Genomic DNA, 25,755 nt, shown 5'->3' on the forward strand with positions numbered 1-25,755 from the left:
ACTGCACAGGTCCTGTGCAGAGCACCTCCTGGAGGACTAAGGAAATCTTTTTCCACCATTGATGTTAAACATAAAACATAGTCCAGGCAGGCATCCTTGCCTGCCTTTCCACCTAGCACTGGAAATAAAATTTTGGCATGAGTGTCCCAAAAGATTTGAGTAATCTCAATCTCCTTATTTTTATGAATTTCTGTCTTTAATGTTTCAGCTTCAGGGCAGCCAGCATTAGTCTCAAATTTTATCTCACCCTTTAAGTCTCAAAAACAATCTGTTACTTAATCAGTAAAAAGGAAAGGCTTGTGAGGAAGAAGAATAACAAACAAACAAAAAAAAAAAATTCAAGTTACAAATACCATGCAAATCTGTTGATTTCAGTGCTGGAAGTGCTTTACAATTTACTGCTTCATACAGCCTATAAATCTATTGGCTGAAGCTAGCTAGCACCCAAGAGTTAATTAATCAAAATAACCAAACATAGTATTGAGTTATATCCCTATCATTTTAGCTTCCTCTCTTTATCTTAGAATAAAACCTTATTAAATGGGTGGCAATGTAGAACATTTAATTGCAACAGAGCTGTTCAGCTGTTAGGTACAGCATCCAATGTACAGGCTTAAATCTATAGCCCAGCTGGAGGGTTTGCTTTACATTTACATATATAGTTAGTTCAGGATAAGTTAAAAGTAGCCTCAGTCTCATGATCAGATATATAAGATCTCTGTTGCTGATAAACTCCTGAGATTGTTAATGTTGTCAAAACTCACCTTTTTAGGTATTCTCTTAGAACAGAGGAATAGGTCTGAGACTTTCAGGGGGAAGAGCGCTAAATGCATTGCTAGCAGTGTCTTGGCAATTTTCTGCATTGACTAGACTCAGCAGCTTGAAATGAAGAAGGACACTACTGTTTGGTGCAGCTATGTTGAATTTGTTTCTTCTCAGACCTTCCCCAGACCAGGTAAATTAGCAGGCTAGCTACTGAGGTTAAGTTCATGCTATTTAGAAGTGGAGAGACCATAGAATTTGAGAATGAACACAGGATGTATTTTTCCACTGCTGACCTCCCCACCCCCCCCAAAAAAAAAAGAAAGAAAAAAAAAAGAATGGATTTTAAGACCTAATGAAAAAGATTTAAAATATATGGAGGTTTTGAACACCACTAAGGAGTGAGCTTGCGTCTTTCTGTGACCTCCTACTATACTGACTATACTGAACTACAACCTAGAGCAGCAAAGTTGTACGAACGAGGTACGTTCTGCTCTCACACCAGTCTGTATACTATCTTTACTGTTTCTCAAGAAACACCTTACTGCCTGCAAAGTCTGAGATGCAACAAAGCGACGATCTTCCACGAGGCAATTGTCTGGATGCCGTTCTGTGCTAGTTTATTAAACTAAATGTGAACGCATTAACTTTGGGGAATTATTTTCTCCGACTAAATTGGTGTGTTTCCAGCAAATACTGAGAATTTGAAGCTCGAGAATGAAGAATATAAGGCTGTTTGTTAATGCAATTTCACAGCAAAGGTGTTAGAATTAGCAGAGAAAGAGAGGGAGAGAGAATTGTGCAAAAGCTTCGTCTATCTTCTTATTGCCTCCTGAGATAGATTGTTCGGAGCTAAAGGAATGCTAGACATGAACCAAATCTCCTGCTGTCCTATATAGCTTTTACAATCTCCTTTTTAATAACCCAAACTGCAGGGTAGTCTGACTATTAGACAAGTCGTTCTTTTGAATTCTCTCTACAATGTGTATAGACATGATAAAAAAAACAATTCTCATTAAAGCTGCCAATGCTATTTCAAAAGCAGGTGGTTTAAAATGTTTCCTGTACAAAGCAAAATGTATTTCTTGTGCATTACACACTGCTTAATAGGGAGTGTAAGATTACACTGCTACATTGTGTATAACACTGCATTCCAAATAATAGGGTATTGTAAATTGTGTCAGAAATATGTTTAACAGGAATATAGAAGATGTAATGATATGCACTGAGCAATTTTCAGAAGTGCTGGAACAGCCTTGGATGACAATCTTTGTGTAAAGTAGTTGAAAATAGAATCTGGAATTTGAGATTATATAGTCTCTGATCCTAACTGATTATTTTTCTAGGATACTGTTCAGTCAGTATGTGGGTATATAAAAGATAAGGTTTTTACTGTCTTATGGGAGCATTTATTGTTTATACTGTAAATTAAGGATGGTAGGAATTGAGTGCATTCGTAGTGCATTCTCATTTTTCATTGTGTTCGGTAGTTTATAAAGAATGCGGGATTGGTCTGAAATAGGAGTTGCGATATACAACTCCATCCCTAACCTGCCTGTTCATATGCTTTTTCAAATCGGTTTTGAAAAAACACCAAAGTCCAATCATACTTTTATGCAAATTATGAGTTTGCTGTTCACTTCCATGGGAGCAGAATCTGGTCTTTTGCTGCTGTTCTGAGCATTTCACTCTGCCAAAATTCAGGTGTTTTCCATTAGCTGTCAGAAATTTATGGGGTAAGAAGACTATAAAAAGCACAGTAATTTATTTTATGCATATAAAGACATTCCACTTGCTTCAGTGTTTGAATCAGAAATTCTGTTTGGAAATGGGCAAATGTTTGTTTGTGGTATAGTCTGCTTTTTGTGAAATAATTTGCACTTGAGCATTCAGTATGCCTGTCTATTTTAATTTCACTGTGTCTCGTGCTTCAAGAAATAATGACTTTCATTTTGATTAAAACAGCTTCTGCATACAAAGTCAAAATTGATTATGGGCTGACGAAGTTATATTTTATTTAACATAAACACTTAAATCATGTGACCTGTCAGCAAGTTTTTGTTCTGAAAAAAAAGTGAATTTAAAAAATGCATTTTCTGTGAGACCTCTTTCTTCTTAAAATCTCTGTAAATTCAGTGGGCAACATTACAGATAATCCAATAATCAGAGCTTCACCCGCCATTCCATGGAACCATAATCTAGTACAATTTTACTTACCTGACTCTAGCAGCTATTAATGTATGTACATAACTTGTAAAACATCTAGTTATCACTCTGCTCATATTAGCTCTTTCATACTAATGATTTATTTTCATTTTCTCCAGGATATAGACCTGCAGCTAACTGGATTTGATTTGTAAGAGGGGATTCTGCAGTAAATGGCCGCTATCTTCATATTGCTACTATGGAAAACAGAATTGTCAATAGGATGTAGTCTGATAAATAGTGCTGAGTGAAGATGCAGCTTCAGTAAGTGTGAAATCAATGGAAGACACTTACCGCATGAAAAGCCTTTTGAGATTTTTCTGACAGGCTCCTATTTAGGAAACTTGATCTGTTTCCTTTGGTCGCCCTGTTTTTACACCAGTGGATACAAATAAGATTGCTTCACTGTAGTTACACAACTAATGTGGGACCATGGCCTTTCCAAGATCCGTGTGGCTGAACTATGTATGGAGAGCGATGATAGTCCGCCTGTTACACGTGGGATTGAATGCCACTTTTGCTCTTTGTACACTTGGATTTTTGCTTCACGCTGCAGCTGTGTCCTCCCAAAAATTGGATGATACCAACCCAGTGGTGACCACCAACTTTGGCAAGATAAGAGGGATTAAGAAGGAACTTAATAATGAAATTTTGGGGCCTGTTATTCAGTTTCTTGGGGTTCCATACGCTGCCCCTCCAACAGGGGAGCGCCGCTTCCAACCTCCTGAGCCTCCGTCTCCCTGGGCAGATATCAAAAATACCACTCAGTTTGCTCCAGTGTGTCCCCAGAACATTATAGAAGGCAGGTTGCCTGAAGTCATGCTTCCCGTGTGGTTTACTAATAACTTGGATGTAGTTTCCACCTATGTACAAGATCAGAGTGAAGACTGCCTCTATTTAAATATCTATGTCCCAACCGAGGATGGTGAGTTAATACAAGGCGAAACAGGGAGATCTTTTTATTTTCCTGTTCTGAGTTCTAACAATATTAATTCATGTTTACTGGTAGCATGCATGGCTTTACTTGTTTGCATGCCAGCATTTTATATGTATGCATGTGGCTTGTCTGTGTGTGCATCTGTCCTTTATTTTATTTTTCTGTCTATACTCATTGTTTTTCTCCCACAGCACGTGTATTTTAGGTCAAAGTTGGTATCTAATTCTCATTGCCACCTGCTGACTTCTGGGAAGATGCATCAACATGTTATCCATTGCATGTGCAGGCACAAGTTGAGAATCTTCCGCACCTAATAAAGCAGGCCATATTTGAGTTAGATAGTGGTGTTGCATGCTCCTACTGTCTGTGATGGAGCTCCATGTTATTTTCTAGTCTTCTATTCATTTTTCAGTCAAAAGAATATCCAAGGAATGTGCCAGAAAACCCGGCAAGAAAATTTGTAGAAAAGGAGGTATGTATAAAGTGGACAAAAAAATGGGGGAAAAAATCAAAACCTTGCAAAGGAAGAACAAAAAATACAGCCGAAAGAGGCTGATTTGCTGATGTTGTGAAGCAAACAGTTAGGGACTCTCTTGTCCTAGTAAAGCCAGAAAGAGATTTAAAGAGAGGACCATGTAAAGCACAGAAGATAACGTTTGTAAAGCCTGAGCTCGGTTTCACCTGATTGTATCTCTTTCCCTATCTAACGCTGACTCTGTTGACAGCTTTCATCATGTGTCTTGGCCTCGTGGTTTAGAGGAGAGTCGCTTGTATGTAGATACAGGATGTGGTAGACGCGTGCACAGAGGGTGGCCCGTACGCCGGGGCCCTGGCGCTCCTGGCGCTGAAGGTGCTGGTCGCCTCCACAGCCCTGTCTGCGGTGGTGCAGCGTAATGGAGGGTGCATATTGCAGCAAAGAAGAACTGAAAAGCTAAGCTGACTTCCTATGTGATGCACACTGTTTTCTTGGAACAGTGTTAACTTTCCTAGAGTGTATATGCGAAACACTTATTTTTTTTCATTTACAAATTTTGAAAGGAAGGGGCCCGTTTCCTTTGTTGTGTGATTTCTTCTTTATAAACCCAGAAGTCTCTTAATACAGGCGCTGGGAAATGTTAACATGTTGTGACGTGATACCTTGGGAATTTGGCTGCTTTGGAAACTTGTCTTCTAACGTTTTAGTGTTTTATAGCTAGTATGGGAGAATTTGCAAATTTCTTTGTGAACATTTGCAGATTCCTAAAGCCGTTGATAGGTAGTATAGAAGGTATATTTTGGTACTCATTTAAAGCTGGTATTTGGTAATAATTTAAAGTACTAATTTTGTACTACTTTATACATTTGTTTTACATTAGTTTCTTTAAAATAATGTCTTATTTAATTGTTGGACTACCTTTAAATCTAAAGAGCATGTGGAAATACTCAGTTGTCTTTTAGCTATAATTGATGTTTTTAATATGAGTTGCTTATATGTCCCTGATATTCTGAACAAATACATTTTAAGAAAGTGTCACAGCACAAAATTGTTTAGAGTTGGACAAAATTAAACTCTGTAAACTCAAATTAGGTTTCTAAGACCATATTTAGGCATCTAAATACAAGTGGCCTTATTTTCCAAAATTTTTGCTCATACTGCTCCTACTGCCTGTTAATTTTAGCTAATGTTTAATTATTAATTCTTAATTGTAGTGGCTCAACATATGTTTATTTAGATGTCTAAGTCTACTTTCAGTAACTTAAATTAAGGAAATTTGTTTTTAAAGTGCTGGCTTTGAGTCAATTTTTAATGTTTCCTACTGAGGATTTTTTGCTCCATACTGTATTCAAAATTGTTTTCTAGTTGGATTCCCAAAGTCGGAAACAAAGATAATCAGTGAGCTGTGAGCAACGTCACTTCTTCATACGCATCATTCAAGTTAGAATAACTGCTGTCATTTATACGCATTCAATTAATGTGCAGTGCTGCAGCAGTTATTATGCAGTTCATCAAGCATGTGTAATCAGCTGAGCAACTTTCACTTCCTATCACCCAGACATTGATTCACAGAGTCATAAATAAAGATGCAGATCTCCATCATAGTTCTCAGAAGGAAACTTTTCCTCTTAGGGAGCAGAAAGAAAAAAATCCAAGAAGCAGCCAGAGTAAAGGCAGGGAGAGCCCAGCAGCTGAGGAAAGTCCTATTGTCTTGTGAGTCCAAAGGAGGAGAAAGAGAGAGTTATCTGAAATTCAGCAGTTATGTTTCCAGTTGAATTCATTATCTACTGCACAGTACAAGAAGAAGCAGCAGAAGCCTTCCTTTTCCCTTTGACGAGGGCAAGTAACTCCTGAAGGCCTTCTGCTTGGGCAGTTGCCATAGCCGTAGTAATCCTTGTTCTCGGAGTAACTTCACTCCCTACTCACCTGTACCTAACCCAGGTTGTACCTGAGCTGTATGGTCTTCATACGGAGGAGGAGAAGGAATGCTATTGTAGAACAAAGTTGCAATAGGTAAGTGGCATCTTAGCAGCAACACCAGCTTGGAAGTAGCATTACTGTTTTGTGAAGAAGAAGAAAGACGAAGAAATAGCCACTCTCTTACTGGTTTTAGGTCGCACTCACTACAGTCATTTAGCAGTGAAAATTACTCAAAAGAGAAAATACAAAAATGGACAAGTTTAATTTTGCACCATCTGTTTAATTAAAAAAACCCTATATAAATGCATAATAAAAGGTATGTAAATAAAAAGTGACTGAACTACCAATAGCACACTTTTATATTGCGTAAGGCTTTCTTGTTACATGAAGTAGATCTTACTGGATAATTAAACCAGTAACACTACTTAGCTGAGGAACATAAGAAAACTCAAAATTTTGAAGAATAGGGAGTAATCTGATGAAGGTAGATACGGAAATGAAGCAATTTTATCTGCAAGTCATGTTAGACTTTACAGCAGGAATTGTAACCATTACCGTGTGTCGGTGCAACTGCGATATACACACTGCAGAGACTACAAGGTGATAGGATGGCAGCGGGGTGAGATAGGAACAAGGCATCCTTCTTGCTAAATGTCGTTATTTATATTTCAGTGTACTTTAATTTACTAATTTAATAATAAGTACATGAAAATCCAAGGTTGCTAAGTGTGTGTTATGGACATTCATACAACTAAAACTCCCTCTATTTTCTAGGGTAGGTTTTAGGAAATCTGTAGAAAGGCAGCTCATTAAACCTTCCCCAGGGCTAGCTTCTGCAGTTCTAATTTTCGTAGGACCTAGCTTACATCCTGGATAACACCATTTTACCAACCGATATTTTTTTATATCTTTGATCAGGTGGTCATTTCCTGGATGCATGTCAAACATTTGCATCACTTCTAGGAAATTCCTAAAGACTTTTGCACTCTATTTGGTGTTTCAGATCTCCACTTTACTTTTATAGACACAGTATGAAAATTTTACTTCTGTTTCAGAATAACAGGGTAATCCATAATCTTTTAGGAGGAGCGTACATCCTGCTTTAGCTGCATGCCTGTATTTTGTTTAATGTTGTATATCCAGCTCTTTGCCTTGTAACAGAGATTACAACGTGAATTTAGACTTTAGACTTTAAAATTTTAGAATTTAGACTTTAAAGTCTAATGACAGTTATGTAAATAATGTTTGAAAATCATCACTAATGTGACTATAAAAGAAACTGCAGATATTCTTTGTTCTGAACTTTGGCGTGATAGTATGCTCTTCGTCATGAGCCTGTACAAAAGCCTTCACGGTGCCTGAAGGTATCCGTATCCGAAGACAGGGAAGTGTGATTTTCACAGAGAATATAATATATACCGAACGTCGTGGAACTGAGCCTATATAGTTTTGGATGTATGAGTATTTCTAGGAGAATTGGGAATGGAATAAGGAGAGAAATCACTTGTTCCTTGCTTGTAAATATTAAATGTTGGGAACTACCAGTGGCTAAGAAACAGCCCGACAGATTTCTTCGTGTGTGGATGGTGTCTTTTAGTTCAGTTGGTCTGGACTGGTACACTGAATAAATTTTAAATGCAGAGAATCATGATCCAAACTACCTCATTTAAGAGTGTATGAATAGACAGCTCTATTAATATTTATGTCTGCTAATGAGCTACGTGACTTTCAGAGAGCACAGCTCCCATCACCATACTTTCTGGGGTATGGCAGTCATGGGTGCACAGTAACATATATACATACAAATACATACATACGTACAAATACGTTCATGGAAGTGAAATACAAATTATAGTGATACAAACTCATCTGGCACTGAAAATTTGTTGTTTTCAATAGAGAATACCTTGCACCAACTGTGATTCATAAACGTCGCCGATAACTTTGTCTTTGAAACTTTGCAGTTTGAAACATTTTTTAGACATCTGAGCAGAACTGATAGGAGCCCAGTTAAGCCTGTTCCCCTTTGTTTCTATTGGACGTTTCTTCCAGTGCAGTTTAATTACCTCAGAATTGTCTAACTTACCAAATTTTGGCAAAAGCGGAATTTTACCCTGGGAAAATGTACTTGGCACTGGCTGGATCTGAACCAGTGAAGGTTTAGCCTCTAAGAGTCTGGATTCCCAAAGTAACTGCCCTGGTTAACAAGATTGACCCAGTGGTAAGGAAATAGGAGAGAGACATTTGTGTACATATGCATTTGTATGTATACAGTTATATAAATATTGTTTGAGAATCATCACTAGTATGACTGCTAAAAGAAACTCCAGATACTCTGAGTTCTGCAGTTTAGCGTGATAGTATGCCCTCCGTTATGAGCCTGTACAAAAGCCTTCATGTTGTTGCCTGAAGGTATCTATATTTGAAGATGTGGAAGTATGGTTTTCATAGAAAAAAATTATATATAAAACTTAGCAGTATGAAACATTTGTTAGACATCTAAGCAGAATTGATAGGAGCCCAGTTAAGTCTGTTCCCCTTTGTTTCTGTTGGATGTCTCTTCCAGTGCAGTTTAATTACCCCAGAAATGTCTAATTTAGCAAATTTTGGAAAAAGAGGAATTTTAAAAAGAAGAAACTTTTTTAAAATTTCTCTTAGTTTCCTCTTTTTTAAAAGAGAGAAGCCAGGTTCTTTGATTAGTTCCCATTGCTACGTACTCTTCCTTAAATAAAAATTGACGCTGGCTTAGATAAGGTTGCATACAATGAATGCTCTGCGTTCTTCAGAATTCTTCATGTATCGGCGGGACAGCCTTTCGGTTGTTTTGGACTAAATCTTGAGAAAGGTAGAATGACTCCTTCAGCTGGCTTCCACATTAGCCGACTTCAGCAGGATCTGGGGACCCATCCCCTAAGGTGAGAAATGCACGTAGCCTCAGCTGTTTTTTTCTTTTTTTTAAAAAAAGGTCAGATTGAGTGAACAGGAAAGGGCAAACGGAACATCTTGGGATCCCTATCTGAAGGCTAGTCATACCTATTTTCTTCTTACCCCATTTTTATTTACTTCTTGTCTGGAAAAAAACAGTGTCCCATGTATGCTTCTCTGCACATTTGATCTTATAGCAGCCTCTCAGAATATTTTTCAAAGTTATATTTTGCCCTTTTGTGATACAATTTAGAAATAGGTTTTCTTTACTTCTTTCAAATAACCTTTTCTTTAGAAATGTTACTGTTTTGTCTCAGGTAATCTAAAAAACCCTTCCCAGAACAGGAGGAAAAAAATAAACCTCTGAGGTGATTTTTTTTTCTTGCTTATGTGCAATACGTGTAGTTCTTACAGACTTTATTAAATGAACTTATTTCTGCACACCTTTTTACAACTCTAAAGTCAACTAGAAAAGCACAAGCTTAGATCTGGTAAAACTTGTATTTCCTCTGGCAAAATCTGTTAATTTATTGTCAGATTCTTTTATTCTAAATATCTGTTGCAGATATATATACATATATATACATATATATGTACACACGCACACTCCCAAAGTAATTGGCTTGTAGATGCCGTATTGTTGAAAGATGATTGAGATATTCTTTCTCCATAAAGACATCTTAATGGTTATATAAATGAGAGGTACGAAGCCTAAGTGTGATCCGCTGTCACGGTGGGCTCAGCCATGCCGAGCTATTCTGCATTTCCAGTGGGTAAGAACACGCATTTGCAGACTATTACCAGGGCTTGTGGCAACTTGGTTGTGAGTGTCACGGCTCAGAGAGGTCACAGTGTGTATCGTAATTGGGCCATTTTGAAAATTCATAAGATATTATAGATGTCTGGAGTATGTTTGTGTCAGCAGATGCCTGTCAACATTTAAAATTCTGCTCCTGTTCGCCTCTGTTGGCTGCTGGCTGAAGAGCTCTGAAACTCGTTCTGGCCTCCTCGGGCCAAAATTCGTGCCCGTGATCCCAGACTCTAGTGCCACGTACTAAGAATCCAAGATTGTCCTGTTTTTCTACTGCGAGCACTGTTTGTTCCTGGTTTTCATTCCTCAGGTACCCCAGCAGCATTTCCTATTGTGCTAGTAGTACATGGACGAAGATAATGAAGCAGACGTTGCCTTGTACAGACCTTTTCATCCTTTCACAGTCTAAAAGTGTTGGTGTCAGTTAGCAGCATTTTTCAAAGATGTGCAGTGGGTTTATGTCATATTTGAAATAATATAAAATGCTTAAACTCCGGTGTGTTTTCTATGGCCCTCTTTCTGGGTGAGATTTTGCAGACTGCATTTTAGGACTCCCATCATCTTTAATGCCATAAACACTGGCTGAAGTCCTCTCTAAATGTCTGACTGTTTTCTGCTCGGGCTGCGAGCTCTTGCTGACCATGCAGTCACTGGGCTGTCAGTGCTTTGTTCGTGTACCTTGACGGAGCTTGTAACTCTAACAGGTCTTAAATTCTGGTCCAATTCCATTCGTTGTCCTTTATTTTATTGCTTACTTTTCATTTTCTACATTCTCCCACACGTAGGCTCTAAAATAGTACTGCTACCCAGATAACACCGAGTTGAATAAAGCTGTTTTGTGCTTCTTCCCCTTTCCTGTCTCAGTTTGGACCAGTTGTACTGAGGAAACAACTTTTTTTTTTTTTTTTTTTTTTTTTTTTTTAATCTGCTCTTTCCTAATTTATCATTTAAAGACAGATTGGATGAAGTATTAGAAAAAATAGCTGTAGAAGTATACATGTACATTTTCAGAAGGAACATCTGAGTAAGTAATATGACTTTTGGATGGCTAGGATTTTCTGCCTTTTTTTTTTCCCCTCCAGTTTTTTCCTTCATTGTATTACTGTTATTCTTTTGCTTTTCTCTGTGTTCATGCTCTTCATTTCTTTGTTTCCTTGTAATGCACAGGGATACAAATATTCTTAGTATTCTTTGCATATTTTTTTAAGCTTGAAACATGATGCCTACGTGTGTCAAGCTATTCTTAAAGATCATCTCAATTACAGTGTTAATAATCCGCTTATAACTTGAATATTGCTCCAGTATCATTTTACATTTTTTCAAATTCTTTTCACATATAATTCTTTAGCCCTCTTCATTTTTACTTGCTTTATGTTGTCAAACTTACATGCCTTACTCCTCCTTTCACTGATTTATTTTTTCTCTACTTTGATATGTATAGTACTATTAATTACACTCTGCATTCAGAACCCTACTGCTTTAATGAGCTTAATATAAATGAGATTTGTTTTTAGAATGTCAAATCACATCCTTCTGGCTTAATATTAATATCTGTTATTTTATTTTTTTTTCATGCTTCTAATAATGAAGTTTTATCCTAAAAAGAAGCAGCACTGAGCAAGACAAGGCAAGAGAGGTGGGACAGAACAGCCTAAGTCATGTCTGTAGGCACCTTCCTGTACATTGCAGGGACCAACGAGGTCTCTGGCGTGTCAGAGCCGCCCTACGGCTGCTTTAAGTGAATCCAGAGATTCCTGATGATCACATGCTGATTGCAAGACATGGAAACTGCATCGTGGCAGGTCCTGGAGCTGATTTTCCCTTGCACGTTTTTTTCCTGGTATCAGACTCGAGCAGCAACAACAAATCACGGTGCTAGTTCCTCCGCTGTGGGAACTCTGTTCTTCTGCCTTTCTTATTCGTACTTAATAATACAGTAAAGACGTAGTAAGTTCAGCCTTAGGTGTGTGACAGGAAGGAAAATTACCTTGCTGATTGCTTTCTCGTTCTTCAGCTGTTCAAAGGTTGAGAAGTCCTTTGCCATTGCCTCGCTAAGGACTGTCCACTGAGGGGACCTGGGGGAAACGAGCCTCCGGGTGTTCGTCCCGTTGTGAGATGGACAGGGGATCCAGCCAAAAAGACACGTACTGCCCGGGCGGCGTGCCGGCCCCGGGGGAAGGCTGGCGGTCCCGGCGCTGCCGTCGGGAACGCGTCACGGGCGCCTTTTCCCCAGGGGTTTCGCAGTCTGGAACCAGTCTCTTAATACTGTAGAGGAATCGCAACGTGGTTTTTAGGCTTTTTAAAGTGCTGTTCGCATTTTATTTCTCTCGGTGATAATTCACAATCCTGTCTCTTGTGAGATGCTGGGTTATCGCAGGATTATTAGGTTAGGGCTGCATTAACGTCAGTGGTTTTGGATCGGGCCCCACAGGGGCAACATACTGAAGTCTCTCAGTATGATTTAATATTTGTTTAAATAACTTTTTTAGCCTTATATTATTTTATAATGTGTGGAAAAATCATTTTATCATACTTACATAGAGAATCCAGTAAGTTGAAATCTATAGGAGAGAGACTGCCATTTAATGTTTGTATTTGTTTCCTGGCAAGCTTCCATTTGTTAAATTTCACTCTTTTTGTAAAGGCCTTCTTTAATTATTAGGTGAAAAACAGGTATTTGTGTAATTACCATAATTATATCTACACATCTAGTGTACTTGCAATTACTTCATTAAAATTGTAATTATTATTCAGTTATAGGGGATAATGATGTCCTTTTACCATGTTGCAGATGCCCTAATTAAACTGTGGCATAAATGAATTGGAAGTGATTTTGAAGTTTTGAATATTGTTTTATCAGAAATATCAGAAGTGATTCATCCACATTACGAACTGGCAGTCAAAACCCTCCAGAGTCTTTCTGAGAAAAGACTTCACAGAGCTCATGGAAAAGGATTTGTCTCTACTGCCTGTCATTACTTTCTGTTCTCCATATTCTTATACCTAAAAACTGTCTGTAGATTTTTTTTTTTTTTAATGGAAAGGTGTTTTATGTAAGAAGAAGATTGCATGGCTTGCTGAATCCTTCTAGAAGGCTCAGCCCAGAGCAAAATAGGATCTACATGAAAGAACATTCTGTACTCAACCACTCTTCTGCAGGGAGGGAAGGACCAACAAGTGGTCAGGGACTATGGAGCTTTTCATTAGGTGCTGAGTTTTAATGGAGGCCTATTTAGTGAAAATCCAGGGGCTGGGGAAAGAGAAAGTTCCTCTTGCAGCACAGGTCCATGTGATGCTGCAAGCCCTGGCAGTGCATTAAGCAGGACAAATTCAAAGGTGTCCTTCCAGGCAGGTCCTTTTCTCTCTCACAGAGCGCGTGGGAGATGATGGACAAGCATCACATAGGACAGCAATGATGTCTCCTCTCTCTCTCTCTTAATTTTACAAGTCATTGAAAATGAGCCAAAAGCATACATATTTTTTTTTCAACTTATTTTATTGATCTATTATTTTAAAGCTAGCACAGATTGTTCCTAGGCAGTGGGTGTGTTGCAGTGCACCTATAGCCTGATCATCAACCTTGCAGCCATCCTACCAGGACACCTGCCTTGGTTTTTCATCTAAAGACAGCACCCCTCCGTCTGACCATGGCCTAGATGAACCAATGTATGAACTAGCTAGAGAGGCTGAGATCTTTCTCTCACCTGGTTGCTTACCTCCCAGCTGGAGCTTGTTTTCTAATCTTTGCTCTTAGTTTTGTTAGTGGAATGATTCATGCAAATTCTTCCTATTTACTTCAGATGAGTTAGATGAACCTTTTATTTAATTCACTAAATTCACATCAGCTGACTTAATCAGTGTAAAACTGATTAAGAAGAACTTGCAGGATCTACTGAATTTTGAGGCTATTACTGTCCTATAAAATGATGGTAACAGAGCTGCTGTCTGTTACTGGAGGTGAGATATCTTGGAGGCAACTGAGCTGCTGCACTGGGTTGCACGGAGTTGTGTCGTGGTTCCCTGCAGAGGTAGCTGATACGAGAACTGATTTTCTCAAATATTGTGTTTTTTTTTTAAGGACTTGCTGCCCTTTCAGCAGAAATCAAGCACTGTTGTTGCCAGGTGGCATTTCAGTACCCTGGCAAAATTTTTTCTAATCTTTGCCACCACTTCTCTTTGCTTTTTAGGATACTATTCTTTAATATTTTGCTATTAGTGTAGTGAAAATGCAAATCAAATGTACTTTGCACCAGCTCGATCTATCTGAACCAGTGACAGCCTGGAAGAGCCAGGATTCCCAAAGTAATGGTCTTGGTTAACAAGATTGACCCAGTGGTAAGGAAGCAGGAAAGCTGCATTTGTATACATATGCATTTATATGCATACAGTGATACTTGTAAGCAGATTTGAAAGCGCAGAACTGGTGCAATTTGTCTTGTTTCATTTCAAAATTAATACTGATTCATATGTTTTCATATGGATATGAATTTATTTTAAAATGCTAAGAAGATAGAGAATCTTTTTAAAAAAATCTGAATTTAGTTGCTGAAGGCCAGATCTAAGATCTCTATGTGAGTAAACAGAAACTAGGGAAGACTTTATACACCTACTTACTCTGGGGCTTCTTCTACTAATGAAGGTGCCCCGTGATCTATATAATAGCGCTTTGGATCCGTGAAGTATTACTGTGTATAACTCTATCTGACTGCTGTAGAGGCAGGCGTATTTCAGGAATTTTCACAAGAAATCATCAGGCTATAAACCTAGTTTTCAAAATCTTAGTCCTTTGCCTGTTTCTCTGTGCTAAGCTCGCATGAAGCAGCCCTTTATATGAATCAATTAACCACTGCACCATGTGGAACAGCAAGGAGAATTAGGTTTGTGTTCTACACTTCTCAGTCGTTAACTGAGACATTCGTTAATGGCAAATGGATTACTTATGCTATAAACAGTAACTTTGGAAACAAAAAATAATTGCTTTACTTAAGTGCTGAAGCACCTGCAGTCTCTTTTATATGAAGTCTCTGCAGATTGAGTCCCATATAAAATAAGGAAAAAGAAGAAAGGTGCCTCAATCATCTCTTTTTTGAAGTGCCATGAAGCTCTTGATTTACTGGCAATTCTTGCAATATTTCAGTTGCAATTCTTTGAGTATTGGAGGTATTTTCTGGCCGAAAGCACATTATTATTCCAGATCTTAGGAAACGTGTGCTTGAGTTTTATAGAAGTGCAGATGATTGCTGAAGAGGCTGCAGTAGAAGCCCCCCAGCCTGAATCTGGGTCTTTGAGAAGTCATTCCTCACTTCCCCTTCCACGTGCATTATATTGTGTGTCCTTCACATGTGGAAAAGAACATCACCCCTTGAACTGTGAAACAGTCATGTGTTTCTGACAGGATGCTTTTTTTGCCCTTTCCCCCCCCCCCCCCCGACGTTACTTTGAACGATGGCCACTAAGATGCGGTTGGGCACGAAAGGGACGTTCGCTTGCAGCCGCGAGCGTGGAGACTGAAGAGGAGCTGAGCGAAGCGGGAAGGGGATTTGGGCGCGCCGAAGGCTCCCGACACCCGCGGAAGAGGTGTGCGCTGCAAGGCAGGGCCCGAACTAAGCGTGCGAGTGGGGGTTAAGTGCTTTTTCCTGTTAGGCAAAATAAGACCAAGAGGAAGGCAACTCGGAGGTCCAGTTTTAAGCGGCAAAAATCATTTTTCTCTCCAGAGTTTGCAAACATATTGGTTGCCGTTTTTCAGCCCAGAGCTTTGACATGCTAAACTACAAGTTGATTTGGCTGAGTATCAGCACAACAAGGAGCAGTCGAATGAAAGAGGAAGAAACGAGTGATTTACTAGAAACACTCCATATTCCTTGATGTGTTTGACTTTGTAGAAGTGGTCTGACTGCCACAACTTTCTGTGCAGTGCTTGGGCTTTTATCATAGGACATCTAAAAAAAAAAATGCGTTTGACCCAAAGCAGAGCAAAAGCTAGCCTTTGATATTGCCTGATTAAAAAAATGGATAAAGTCAGCAGTAAGTCAGATTTCAGCCTGTTGTTTGAATTATGAATATTCCCCTAAATGCTGTCACTTCCTTAAAGAAATACAATGGTTTCTTTTGAATTTTAAGTGACTCTGGATTGAAATTCCGTGTGAGTGATTATCTGGCTCAGTGAATACTATTATTATTAGCAATTCTGGGTGTTAACTTCTTCATTCCTGAAGTCTCTCTAAACGCAGCGTGCCATTGCACTGGCACTTGGGAACTAAGAAGGTTAAGAAGCCACTGAAACTCATTCTGGAAATGTCATAGTTTTTTCAGGCTGATGAAGTGCTAGCTTCGAAGAGAATAAAGAAACTGTAATAGTAATTTCCTTTACTTGCTGCATGCGGAGGAGACGGTTTGAAGGAGAGCAGGCCATAGGAAGTCTCTTTTGGCTCTGCCCCTGTTAGTCACGTCCCGTTGCCTTGTTACTTCAGGAGCCGCAGAAATGTGCTGTTTAAGTGGAGTTTGGTTGCATAGGGGAGATTTGACAAAAAGCCCAGATGTCGCTTTGCAGTCATTCCGGACCTTGCTAGCCTTTTCCCATTCCTTCGCTCCTCCCGTAGCCCAGCCGCGTCTGGCCCTCTCCCTCCTGTGAGCTTGTGTGACTCCATTTCAAGTATAGATCTATTTATTAAATCTGGAGATAAAGTATAGGTCTATTCCACTAATCAGATGCTGCAGTGATTAGAGCCATGGAAGTACTGGAGAGATCAATTGGATTAGATTATCAAATCATTATAAGCAAACTTGTAAAGGCAAAGCAATGGAAAGTAATCCCTTAGGGTGAGCTAAACCCACAGTGGTTAGGGGCCTCCGCTTCAGAACGGAGGGCAGAGGCGATACGTAATAAAGTTTTCTGTATGATGCTGTTCATAGGATAAAGCACATTATTACATGTACTCTGAGTGAAAAATACATGGAGTTTTATTTATTTATTTATTTTTTTATTTAGTAGTTTGTCTTGTTATCAGTCTCTTGAAGGAACTAATTTGAAGTCCCTGGGCTGAGGCAGGAAGCCCTTCTGTCCTCCCACCATCCTTTATCATCTCTGTTATCTCATTCTCTATAAGTTATTTTGACTGTGTAATCTTATTTTGACTACTTTTGTTGCATAAGCACAGTGTTATGAAGCAACACTAGCTAATTCAGATAAATGCGATTATTCTCTAGGTATTTGTTTGCTGCAGGATTCCTGTAAAAAATGATTGTCTGATAGCCTGTTGTCCATCCTGTGCATTGAAGTAGTGTTTTCTACAGTCTTTAGTGTAATTTTTTTTTGTATGTGTGCATATATAGATTTACATATATATAGAGAAAGGCTTATATATGCATATATTTTAGTAAATACTGCAGCCTGTGCTAACATACAGTTTTCATAAGAGAGCTGACAGAATAACGTACATCAAAGGCAACAATTGGTGAATTTTCATTTGACTAGTTCAGCCTATTAGGTTGTTAAATTTTGCATAGAAAATCATTAGTATATTTAATTTGGGAAGGAGGCTCTTGGAAGAGGACTTGCAGATGTAAATCAATCAGTGAGGAGGCTGTTGTAAAGTATTCCAACACCATTTAGCACTTTGAAACATAATGAAATACTTCCCATGCTATTAATTGTAAATGCGAAAAATTGAAAAAAGAGTTGCGGGATTATCACTGATTTAGGAGTTATGAAGCCAGCAGAAGCTTCATTGTTATAATATTAAAATCTAGATGAAGATTGTATCCCAATCTTTTATTATTGACCACTTCTATAAAAGCATAGGCTTAAGATTGCAGTATTTCAGTATTTCTACTCTTTGTAAATGAAGGTGAAGGACGTCAGAATCTAGTTTGAGATGACAGAGTCCACAGTGTTTATGTAAGGTCTAGGTCTTATTTCTCCGTGTGAACTAGACTAGCATGGTGACAAGTTTGGAATCCTGTTTCCCCCGAAAAAGTGAGTTCAAGAAATTCATACTTGTCGCATGCCTTACGAATTTTGCTTTCTACTTAGGAATTAGCTGAGGTTGAAAAAGTGGGGAAAAAGGCACTTTTTTTGCTCTCTTTAATGGGAACATGCGACTCAATCCTGGTAGTTAAGAAATAGTTATCTGGTATTAAATAAATCCAAGAAGATTTGGGTTTTGACCAATAAAAGTCAAAGGGGAAAGGTCAGAAATCAACTCTAAAATAGAACAAATATTAGCTAAAGATTTTGTCATGTAGCAGCTAATCAGGGCTTTTGTGTGCCCTGCTGTGCCAATATCTATTCTGAAGCTAGTCATTATGTCTGTTCTAAAGAAGAACTAATTTTGAAGACTTCACTGCACTAAAATCAAGTAATTTAGTGCTCTTGGCAATTATTTTTTGCTGTGGTTTTATGATGTTTTGTCTGATTAAACATTCAGTGCTAGACAGGTTAGATTTGTAGCTTTTGGTTTTGTCCCTGCGCTGCTCAGCTTCAAATTTATTCAAGTGCAGTTACTCTTTGGTGCCAAGGTGCTTGACTGCCTTCATCAACTAGGATATTTAGCTGCAAAATTGACATAAGCATCAGAATTTATATTATTGATAATTTTGGAAACACAAAGATCTCTAAAATTCCTTAGTATTGTGTACTGGTGGAAAGCACCTGTACCTGTTTGATGCAGCCAAAAATTATCCCCTGAGTGCAAAGTCAACTGCAAAATTCAAATGAAGGTTAAGGAGACCAAGCCCAAAGCTGCAGATCTAAAAGATAAACAGAAATAAGTTTGGGGTAGGTACATTTAGAGGTTAGAGGTAGAAACATTTTGTTGTTTTGCAGAAGACTTTGAAAGTTGTCTGACATGGTTCAAAAATATCTTTCTGCCTTTTTTCTTCCTTCTTTTTTTTTCTAAATAATTGCGTAGCACTCTCGTGTCACAGACTCCCCTGTAGTAACAAACATTTTACCATTTTCCGTGAATTTTCTTTGTTTCCTGATCTCATACAGTCATTATTCTGTCTGATCTGTGCTTATTTCATGTTTCCACCAGGATGCTGCTTCTGCATCCTTTTCTTTTTAGAATCATGAGCTATTCATTTGCCATGATCTCCTTTTAAAATCTGCCTTTACGTTGAAGCTGGAGAATCTAGGACAAAAGAGTGGACTCCTGAAAACAGAGAGGCTGTATGTCGTGCAGAGCTGAAATTAAAACATCCCATTCCTTTTATCACATGTTTATATTCTGAGCCAGGCTGTTTATGATGCTCCTGGGCTGCTTTTATGGTTCACGTAGCTGAAGCAATGCTTCTTGTCTTTAATTCCTGCACAACTTAATCCTGATCTTTCCTAAGTGAAAGTATTTGTCAGTCAGCTACCCCCTATAGGATGAGAATCAAAACTTATCTTAGCCCAGGAAATATTTTGTGCCTCCCGCTTGACTTGCTGCCTTACAGCTTCCAAATACAGGAAAAGAAAAGATTGCTGCAGCTTTTATTAATTATTTACGTGCTGTTATCAAACATTCCTAGAGTGCTGTAAATTTACAGGCTTTAGTACAAACTTAGAACAAGTTCCCCGCTCTGGAGAATTTACGGTGAAGAAAAGACAACAGAGGTGAAGATACAAAGCAAGTGGGTGTAGTGAAGCAGCGTGGGATACAGGAGTTGGGATAAGAAGGCATCGCCGCGGTACCTGGCGGGAAGGAGCGGGAGAGCGCGAGCGCTCGGGTGCGTGCGCGGAGTGCAGAGAGAGGAGGAGGAGGCAGCGGTAAAAGCCAGCAACAAATTACGCACGGGGATTACAAGGAAAGCAAAAGGATTGACCTGATTTGTGTGTTTACCATTCAGCGACTTAGTGGTGCTCTTTCAGCAACATCTAACTCAATGGGCGGCAGAAGCAAGAGCGTGTTTCGCGTTGGTGAGCTGGTCAGTAGGTTCCTAAAGTCGTCTGAAGCAATGGAAAATGGCCCGTTCGGGGGGATTAGTAGCACGTTCAGCCCCTAGCGAGGCCGCCTTTGGTCCGGCGGTGGTAGCCCCTGTGCTTCCACGCTTCCCGGAGGCAGCGGAGGGGCGGCAGGTTGCAGCGTGCTGCATTAGTTGCCCCCTGAAGCTGTTCTTTGAACTTGTGCAAAAGCGTTACCGTTTTCGCTTTGTTAATAAGACTGTAACTTTAGATATATTGAAGGATGGGCACAAAGAATAAAGCCGTATATAAACAGTGTAGAGTAACTGAGGTGAAGAGGCTACTCCTTGCTTGCAGAAATCCACAAACGCTGGCATTATTTCCCAGTAACTTTGCTGTAGGATAGTGTATTGTACGGCACCGCACAGGTACCATGAGGTGCAATTGCTGCTCTAGAGATCCCGTGAATTAAGGGATTATCATGCAGTAGAATACACAATGAAATAATTGGCAATTTCAAAGGGAAGAAAGTACAGTACAAATCCCTGCGTAGCAGAAATGCTGTCTGGGTGAGGAGCTGTCTCGCCTGGTTCTGCCTGCTCCAGCCCGTGTGTCTTTTGGGCATCTTTTTTTTTTCTGTGAAGTGCTGCTCATCGTACTAAGGAGCTGCATCCATGTGTTCAGAGACTCGGTCTGCACTTAAGGCCCTCACTTAAGCATACGCGTAGTTTTAAGCGGGTGATAAGTTTTTTTAACCTGGGAATTATCAATGTGCAGTTTAAGCTGGCTGTTTGTTTAAAGACTTGCCGGGCGGCAGCGTTGTCATTGACTGTTGCGAGAGCTGGATTCATCCCATTTACTGAAGCTGGAGGGGTGATAGCTAAGGACCCTAAAGCCTCTGGATGTTGCTCTGATGGTTTAAAACGGCTGTAAAATGCCTGTAAGTCTAGCTATAATGTCATTATAGCATAGGCATAATTACGTTTGTTTTAGGAGTTCTGAGCAAGTCATGTATTTGTGTATTGCTTTACTTTTTGCCCTGAGTAGTTAGAACTAAAAAGACATTGTGGGTAGTGCTGTTGTCCTTCTCTACTTCGAGTTGCATTTATTTGCTCATTTACTGTAATTCTCTTTTCACTAACTTTAAGAGGGGATATTTTAAAATGCATGTGTGTGTGTCTAGTCTGTGGACAAAAAGATCAGCCAAAAGCTATACAAGTGAATAAATGCATAATCACCAACTTTGTACTTGCCTGTTATAACAAAATAGCATTAAAGAACAGAACATTGACTGTAATGTAGGTTGCAGTTACTTCACTGCTGGGGAGGCAATACTCTGGAGACTGTCATCTATTGCAACTTGAGGGACTGCTAATTGCTTTTAGGAAAGCACAGACTTCAGTTATATTTTTAGTGCGTCACCTGTATGGCTTTGTCTTTGCATATGGTTAGAAAGGCGTTCATGTTACGAAAAAAAATAGGAAACGATCCCACAAAAGCTACGTTCGTGTTCGAGTCGTGATGTTGAACGCGCCCAAGCCGCGGACCAGCCGTGCGGCGCGGACGGAGTGCCGTCCCGCGGCGTTTGGCGCGAGCCTCCGCGGGCCGAGAGACGCGGGCCGGCGCGCCGGCGGCTGGGGCGGACGCTGCCCGCGCAGCGGCTGGAGCGGGGGAACCCGGGTCCCCGACAGCCGGCGCGGAAAGCGGAGCGAGCCTTAGCGGAGCCTTAGCGGAGCCTGGAGGGTTGGAAGAATTCCCATTTGGGTCCAAACTGTCTGCCTTGAGCAATGCCTCCTTCAAAAAGAGAGGAAAACGGCTTTTATGCCTTTCTTGGAGTCATGGTGTCATTTATTCTGGCAGCAGACATGATAAAATCTTACTTTAAGTTTCCTATGAAATGACCTAAAATTTTTAAAAGGAGGTTTAGGCTACGTGGAGTACAGTTGACAGCCGTATTACTTCCAGTGTTTCTGTGAGCATGGCTTTTCAATGTCCGTACTCGTTTTATGGTCCGTGGTAGGCAGGGATGAACTGCTTTATTGTTTTGCTCCTTTTAGTGAATCAGAGTAATTCCTCGTGGTAATAAAACAGAGACCTGAATTAGCAAAAGTCTGATCCCTAATTGACCTTATCTTGCTGCCAGTCTGATGTAATCCAGATTCCGATGTGATCCTGACTTCATTTCTTGTGAATAGTGAAAAAACTCTTATTGATTAAAAATTCAGCTTTCTAAAAAGCTCCGTAACTCAGAATTGGTAGGTATTAGCAGCAGAATGGCCATCAAGCGTTTTCCACCTTGAATATTTTGTACTCGTTTTTACAATTAAAATTGTTTGTGCTTTTTGAGTAGAGTGTGTTGGTGGTTCCTCTCTGCGTTCTTGGGTACGTCCGCATCTCTGCGCACATGCTGGTGAAATTCCGCTCCGGGTGCCTGGGAGCTGCTGAAGAGCTCTGGTACCTGGCAGTTTCCAGAGGCAGATGTAGATTTTTCTTTCACTTTTACCTTTTTCAAGTAGCAAGAAAAAAGTATCATGAAAATATGTAATGGTATGTAATGCAAAATGGTATTCAGATTAAATAATTGTAAGGCAGACTTACAATAACCTAGTGTTTACTTTGTGCTTGGGAGCTACCTTGTAGTAGCTGAAGTCATTAGTAAAATGGTGGTACAAAATATGTATGTTCATGTATTAAAGGAGTATTGTTAGTTGAAATTAAGATTAATTTTTAGATGTTGTAAATTGAGGCAATATAAAAACGAAGCTCAGAGTACATTTTTGGTGTTTCAAATACTATTAACTTTTATTAAGCTACAAATCTCTAGATTCCTGTATCTCTGATACTCTGTCACGGTCTAACAAAAGATTGTCTGAGACTAACGTTGACTTGCGTCCAACTGAAATCAAAGTGAACTGATTTCTTCCTTTTCATTACTCGGGCTGACAGGAATGCAGAAAGTAAACAAGCAAGACAAAAAGTTAAATCAGCTTTGAAAAGCCCTTGCTTTTAGGAATTAGAGTTTTAGGAATAAAGATATCCAAAATTCTTTTTTGAAAAAAAAAAAAAAAGTGTAATTCTGTCCTGGTGTAAAAAATGAAGAACAGCGCGATGCCGAGGATTACAGTAACGCTTTCCGAAGCGCTGCTGCAGTGTTATATCAGCCTTGCTGTCCCCGCTCTGCGCCTTGCTTTGTGGCACCCTCCAGGAGACCCTAACTTCTGCAGAGCAGTAGGTATCGAGGGGAAGGTGCGTGCGAGTGCTCCATCCCAGAGACGAGGCGTTGCTGCCAAAGAGCGTGTTTTGGGGCAGCCGCTGCTCGTTTGGGCGGGAATTGAGGAGTGAGGAAGAGCTCGGAGGGGGTTTGCCGCCCGGCTCGTGTGCCGGAGCGTTGCGCGGAGGTGAGCCCCGGCCCTTCGCGGGCTCCCTGCGGTCCTGGGGCTCGAAGAGGAGCCGGGGGAGAGGGCGGAAGGGGAAGGCCCAGTTTCACCATTAGCTGTCGCAGTTTTTACCGCTGGTACAGCAAGCAGGGATGCTGTGGCAACACAAAAACAGATTTTTTTTTTTTTTTTTTTAGCTCTCTCTCTCTTGCTCGTATATACACATATCTATTGAAAGGAAGAAAACAGCTATTAACTGTATGATTTTATTATGATAATCTGAGGTAGATTGGCTAAAGTGCCTCATATAAACATTAAAAAGTAATGTTTGTACACCTATGATTGGGGAGACAGATTGAAAAGTGGACGATATCTTTTTTCATGTTTTTAGAAACTATTGAAAGGTTTAGCATTTTAATCTGAACTTTCTTTTTGCTTATCTTGGGCATAGAGAAGCATTTGATTTAGTTAGTCCTGGAGCTCTGCTTTTGGGAGATCAGGAAAATATACCTTGGCTCTCTTTAGCGGGACCCTACCTTTCCCTAAGAGAGTAGGAATGATGCTCGATGCTATTCTTACCATTCCTCCATTCGGAACTTAAAACTGACCCTCTGACTGCCTTTGAGACTATTTAAAATTCCTCATTTTCCAGTCATCTTTAGAATCCTCCCAGCCCACATCTCTAATGTGAAAATCAACAAGAAAAAAAGTATTCAAAACGAAGTGACTTTTTTTTTTAATCCCACAGATAAGAGAGGAAGAAATGGCACAATCCTTTTTTTGTTTGTTTGTTTTTGTTTGTTTTTGGGGGGGGGTTGTCTTTTTTTTTTTTTTTTTTTTTCTTTTGCAAGTCCTCCTTAAACTGGCTCAGGCACTTTATTTCTTTTTAGAATGAGAATTTTGGTCATAAATCATAGCAGGGAAAGTAATGGCAGAAGTTAAACACTGAAAGAAAAAAAAAGCTGTCATTTAAAATGGAAAACCTTACAGAAGGTCAAGTGTTGGTAGCAGCAAATTGTAACGTGAAGTTAGAGACTAGAGCAGAAGGTCGCCTGCACCTTTGAACAATAGCCATAAATATTTACATTTCCAAAATAATTAATCATTCATGATACACGACATTCATGGAACATACTGTGCGGATACTGCATGCCTCTATTTTTAAAAATAAAAAAGAGCAACACCTGTAATCCCGGAGTGCTTTGTGAACAAGTGTACAGGAATCGTCCGCCTCTCTGAAGCGGGTTTTGCTCAAATGAAACGTGGCGGCAGTTTGACAAGGCATGGTGACCGCGGTGGAGCCCCAAAGTGGCGACGGCCGCGTCTGCAAGAGTCGAGGCTGGAGCGTTGGTAGCCCAGAGCCTCTGGCCCGCGGGAGCTCGGGGAGGAGGTTGACGGCAGAGGTCCCGAGCTGAACGTCGGCGGCGGCGTCCTGCCCACCCTCCGCTGCTGGCCACAGGTAGCACATCGCATTCGCTGGTTTGGGAAGCGCTTGCATTGCTTCGCTCGAGCGCTGGCCGTGGCTCGGGAGCTGGTTTTGAGGACGGTAGGTGTGAACGTGGGACTTTGCGTACGTCCTGGAGCAGTCACTCTGTTCCTGATGGGCACCGCAGGCTCAGGAGGTGTGTGGTGGCAGATCTATCATCGCTTTTGGCTGTAGTGTGTCACTGGACCTTTTGTGGCAGTCAATGAGACGTAGTGTTAGTGTCCACGAGTATTACTTGCATTCCCATCATGATACATGGCTGCTTCTTTTTCTTAAGTTTGAACCATTTAAATCACCTGTGCTGGTGTCAACTTCAGGATGGATTTTGTTGGAAAAGTTCAGTGAAGACCTCTTAGCTGTTTGTCAAAGTAAAATCAAGAGAAATGCATTATTTTGTCATGCAAAGAGTTGTTGCCTGAGGATCTATGTTCCTTGGTGCTCTGAGGCAGGAAGGGGCTAGGAGGTGAACGTGTAATTATAGACTGTGTCATTTCCATTTGCATAATAGGCCAAGCTAGATTAGTTTAACTTAATTCTGATATTTCCTAACCTCTGAGTCTCTGACTTGGCAGCCTTGATTTTATGTCAGTGGAGTTTCTAGAGTGATACAGATGAAGAGTCCCCGTAGGTCCTGTAAATCTCATAACCACACAGAAAATCTGACGGGAAAATCTTTTGAGAAAGAACTGGAAAACAGGTATTCATACAGAAATGAGGGAATGTCATCTTTATAGTATCTTTAAGAACTCCTGTAGACTCTCACAAAAAGAGGGCAAAATCTACATGCCTTTGAAATCAAAGAGATTTAGTTAAGAGTTTATGTGATTAGCACAGAAAAGAGATCTGGCTGCTGTACAAGCAGAAGTCAATTCCTTAAAAAAAATTAAAGTGACATAATTCATAGTCAAATTCTGTAGATTTTTATAATAATAATCTACAGGATGCTACCATGTTTCTCATGGCAGAAGATT

At 39.9% G+C, this 25,755-nt stretch overlaps 1 protein-coding gene across 2 annotated transcripts in view; it reads left to right on the forward strand.

The window, feature by feature from the left end:
• The first annotated feature begins 3,353 nt into the window (after positions 1-3,353).
• Positions 3,354-25,755, forward strand: part of NLGN1 (neuroligin 1) — a 302,240-nt gene continuing 279,838 nt past the window's right edge. For both annotated transcript variants that reach the window (XM_062582366.1, XM_062582367.1), the window contains exon 1: positions 3,354-3,892. In XM_062582366.1, the coding sequence (XP_062438350.1) occupies positions 3,400-3,892 (493 nt within the window). In that variant the 5' untranslated portion in view covers positions 3,354-3,399. The remainder of the gene's footprint in view (positions 3,893-25,755) is intronic.

This window comes from Rhea pennata, chromosome 9, assembly GCF_028389875.1.
Source record: "Rhea pennata isolate bPtePen1 chromosome 9, bPtePen1.pri, whole genome shotgun sequence".
NCBI classification, from domain to species: Eukaryota; Metazoa; Chordata; class Aves; order Rheiformes; family Rheidae; genus Rhea; species Rhea pennata.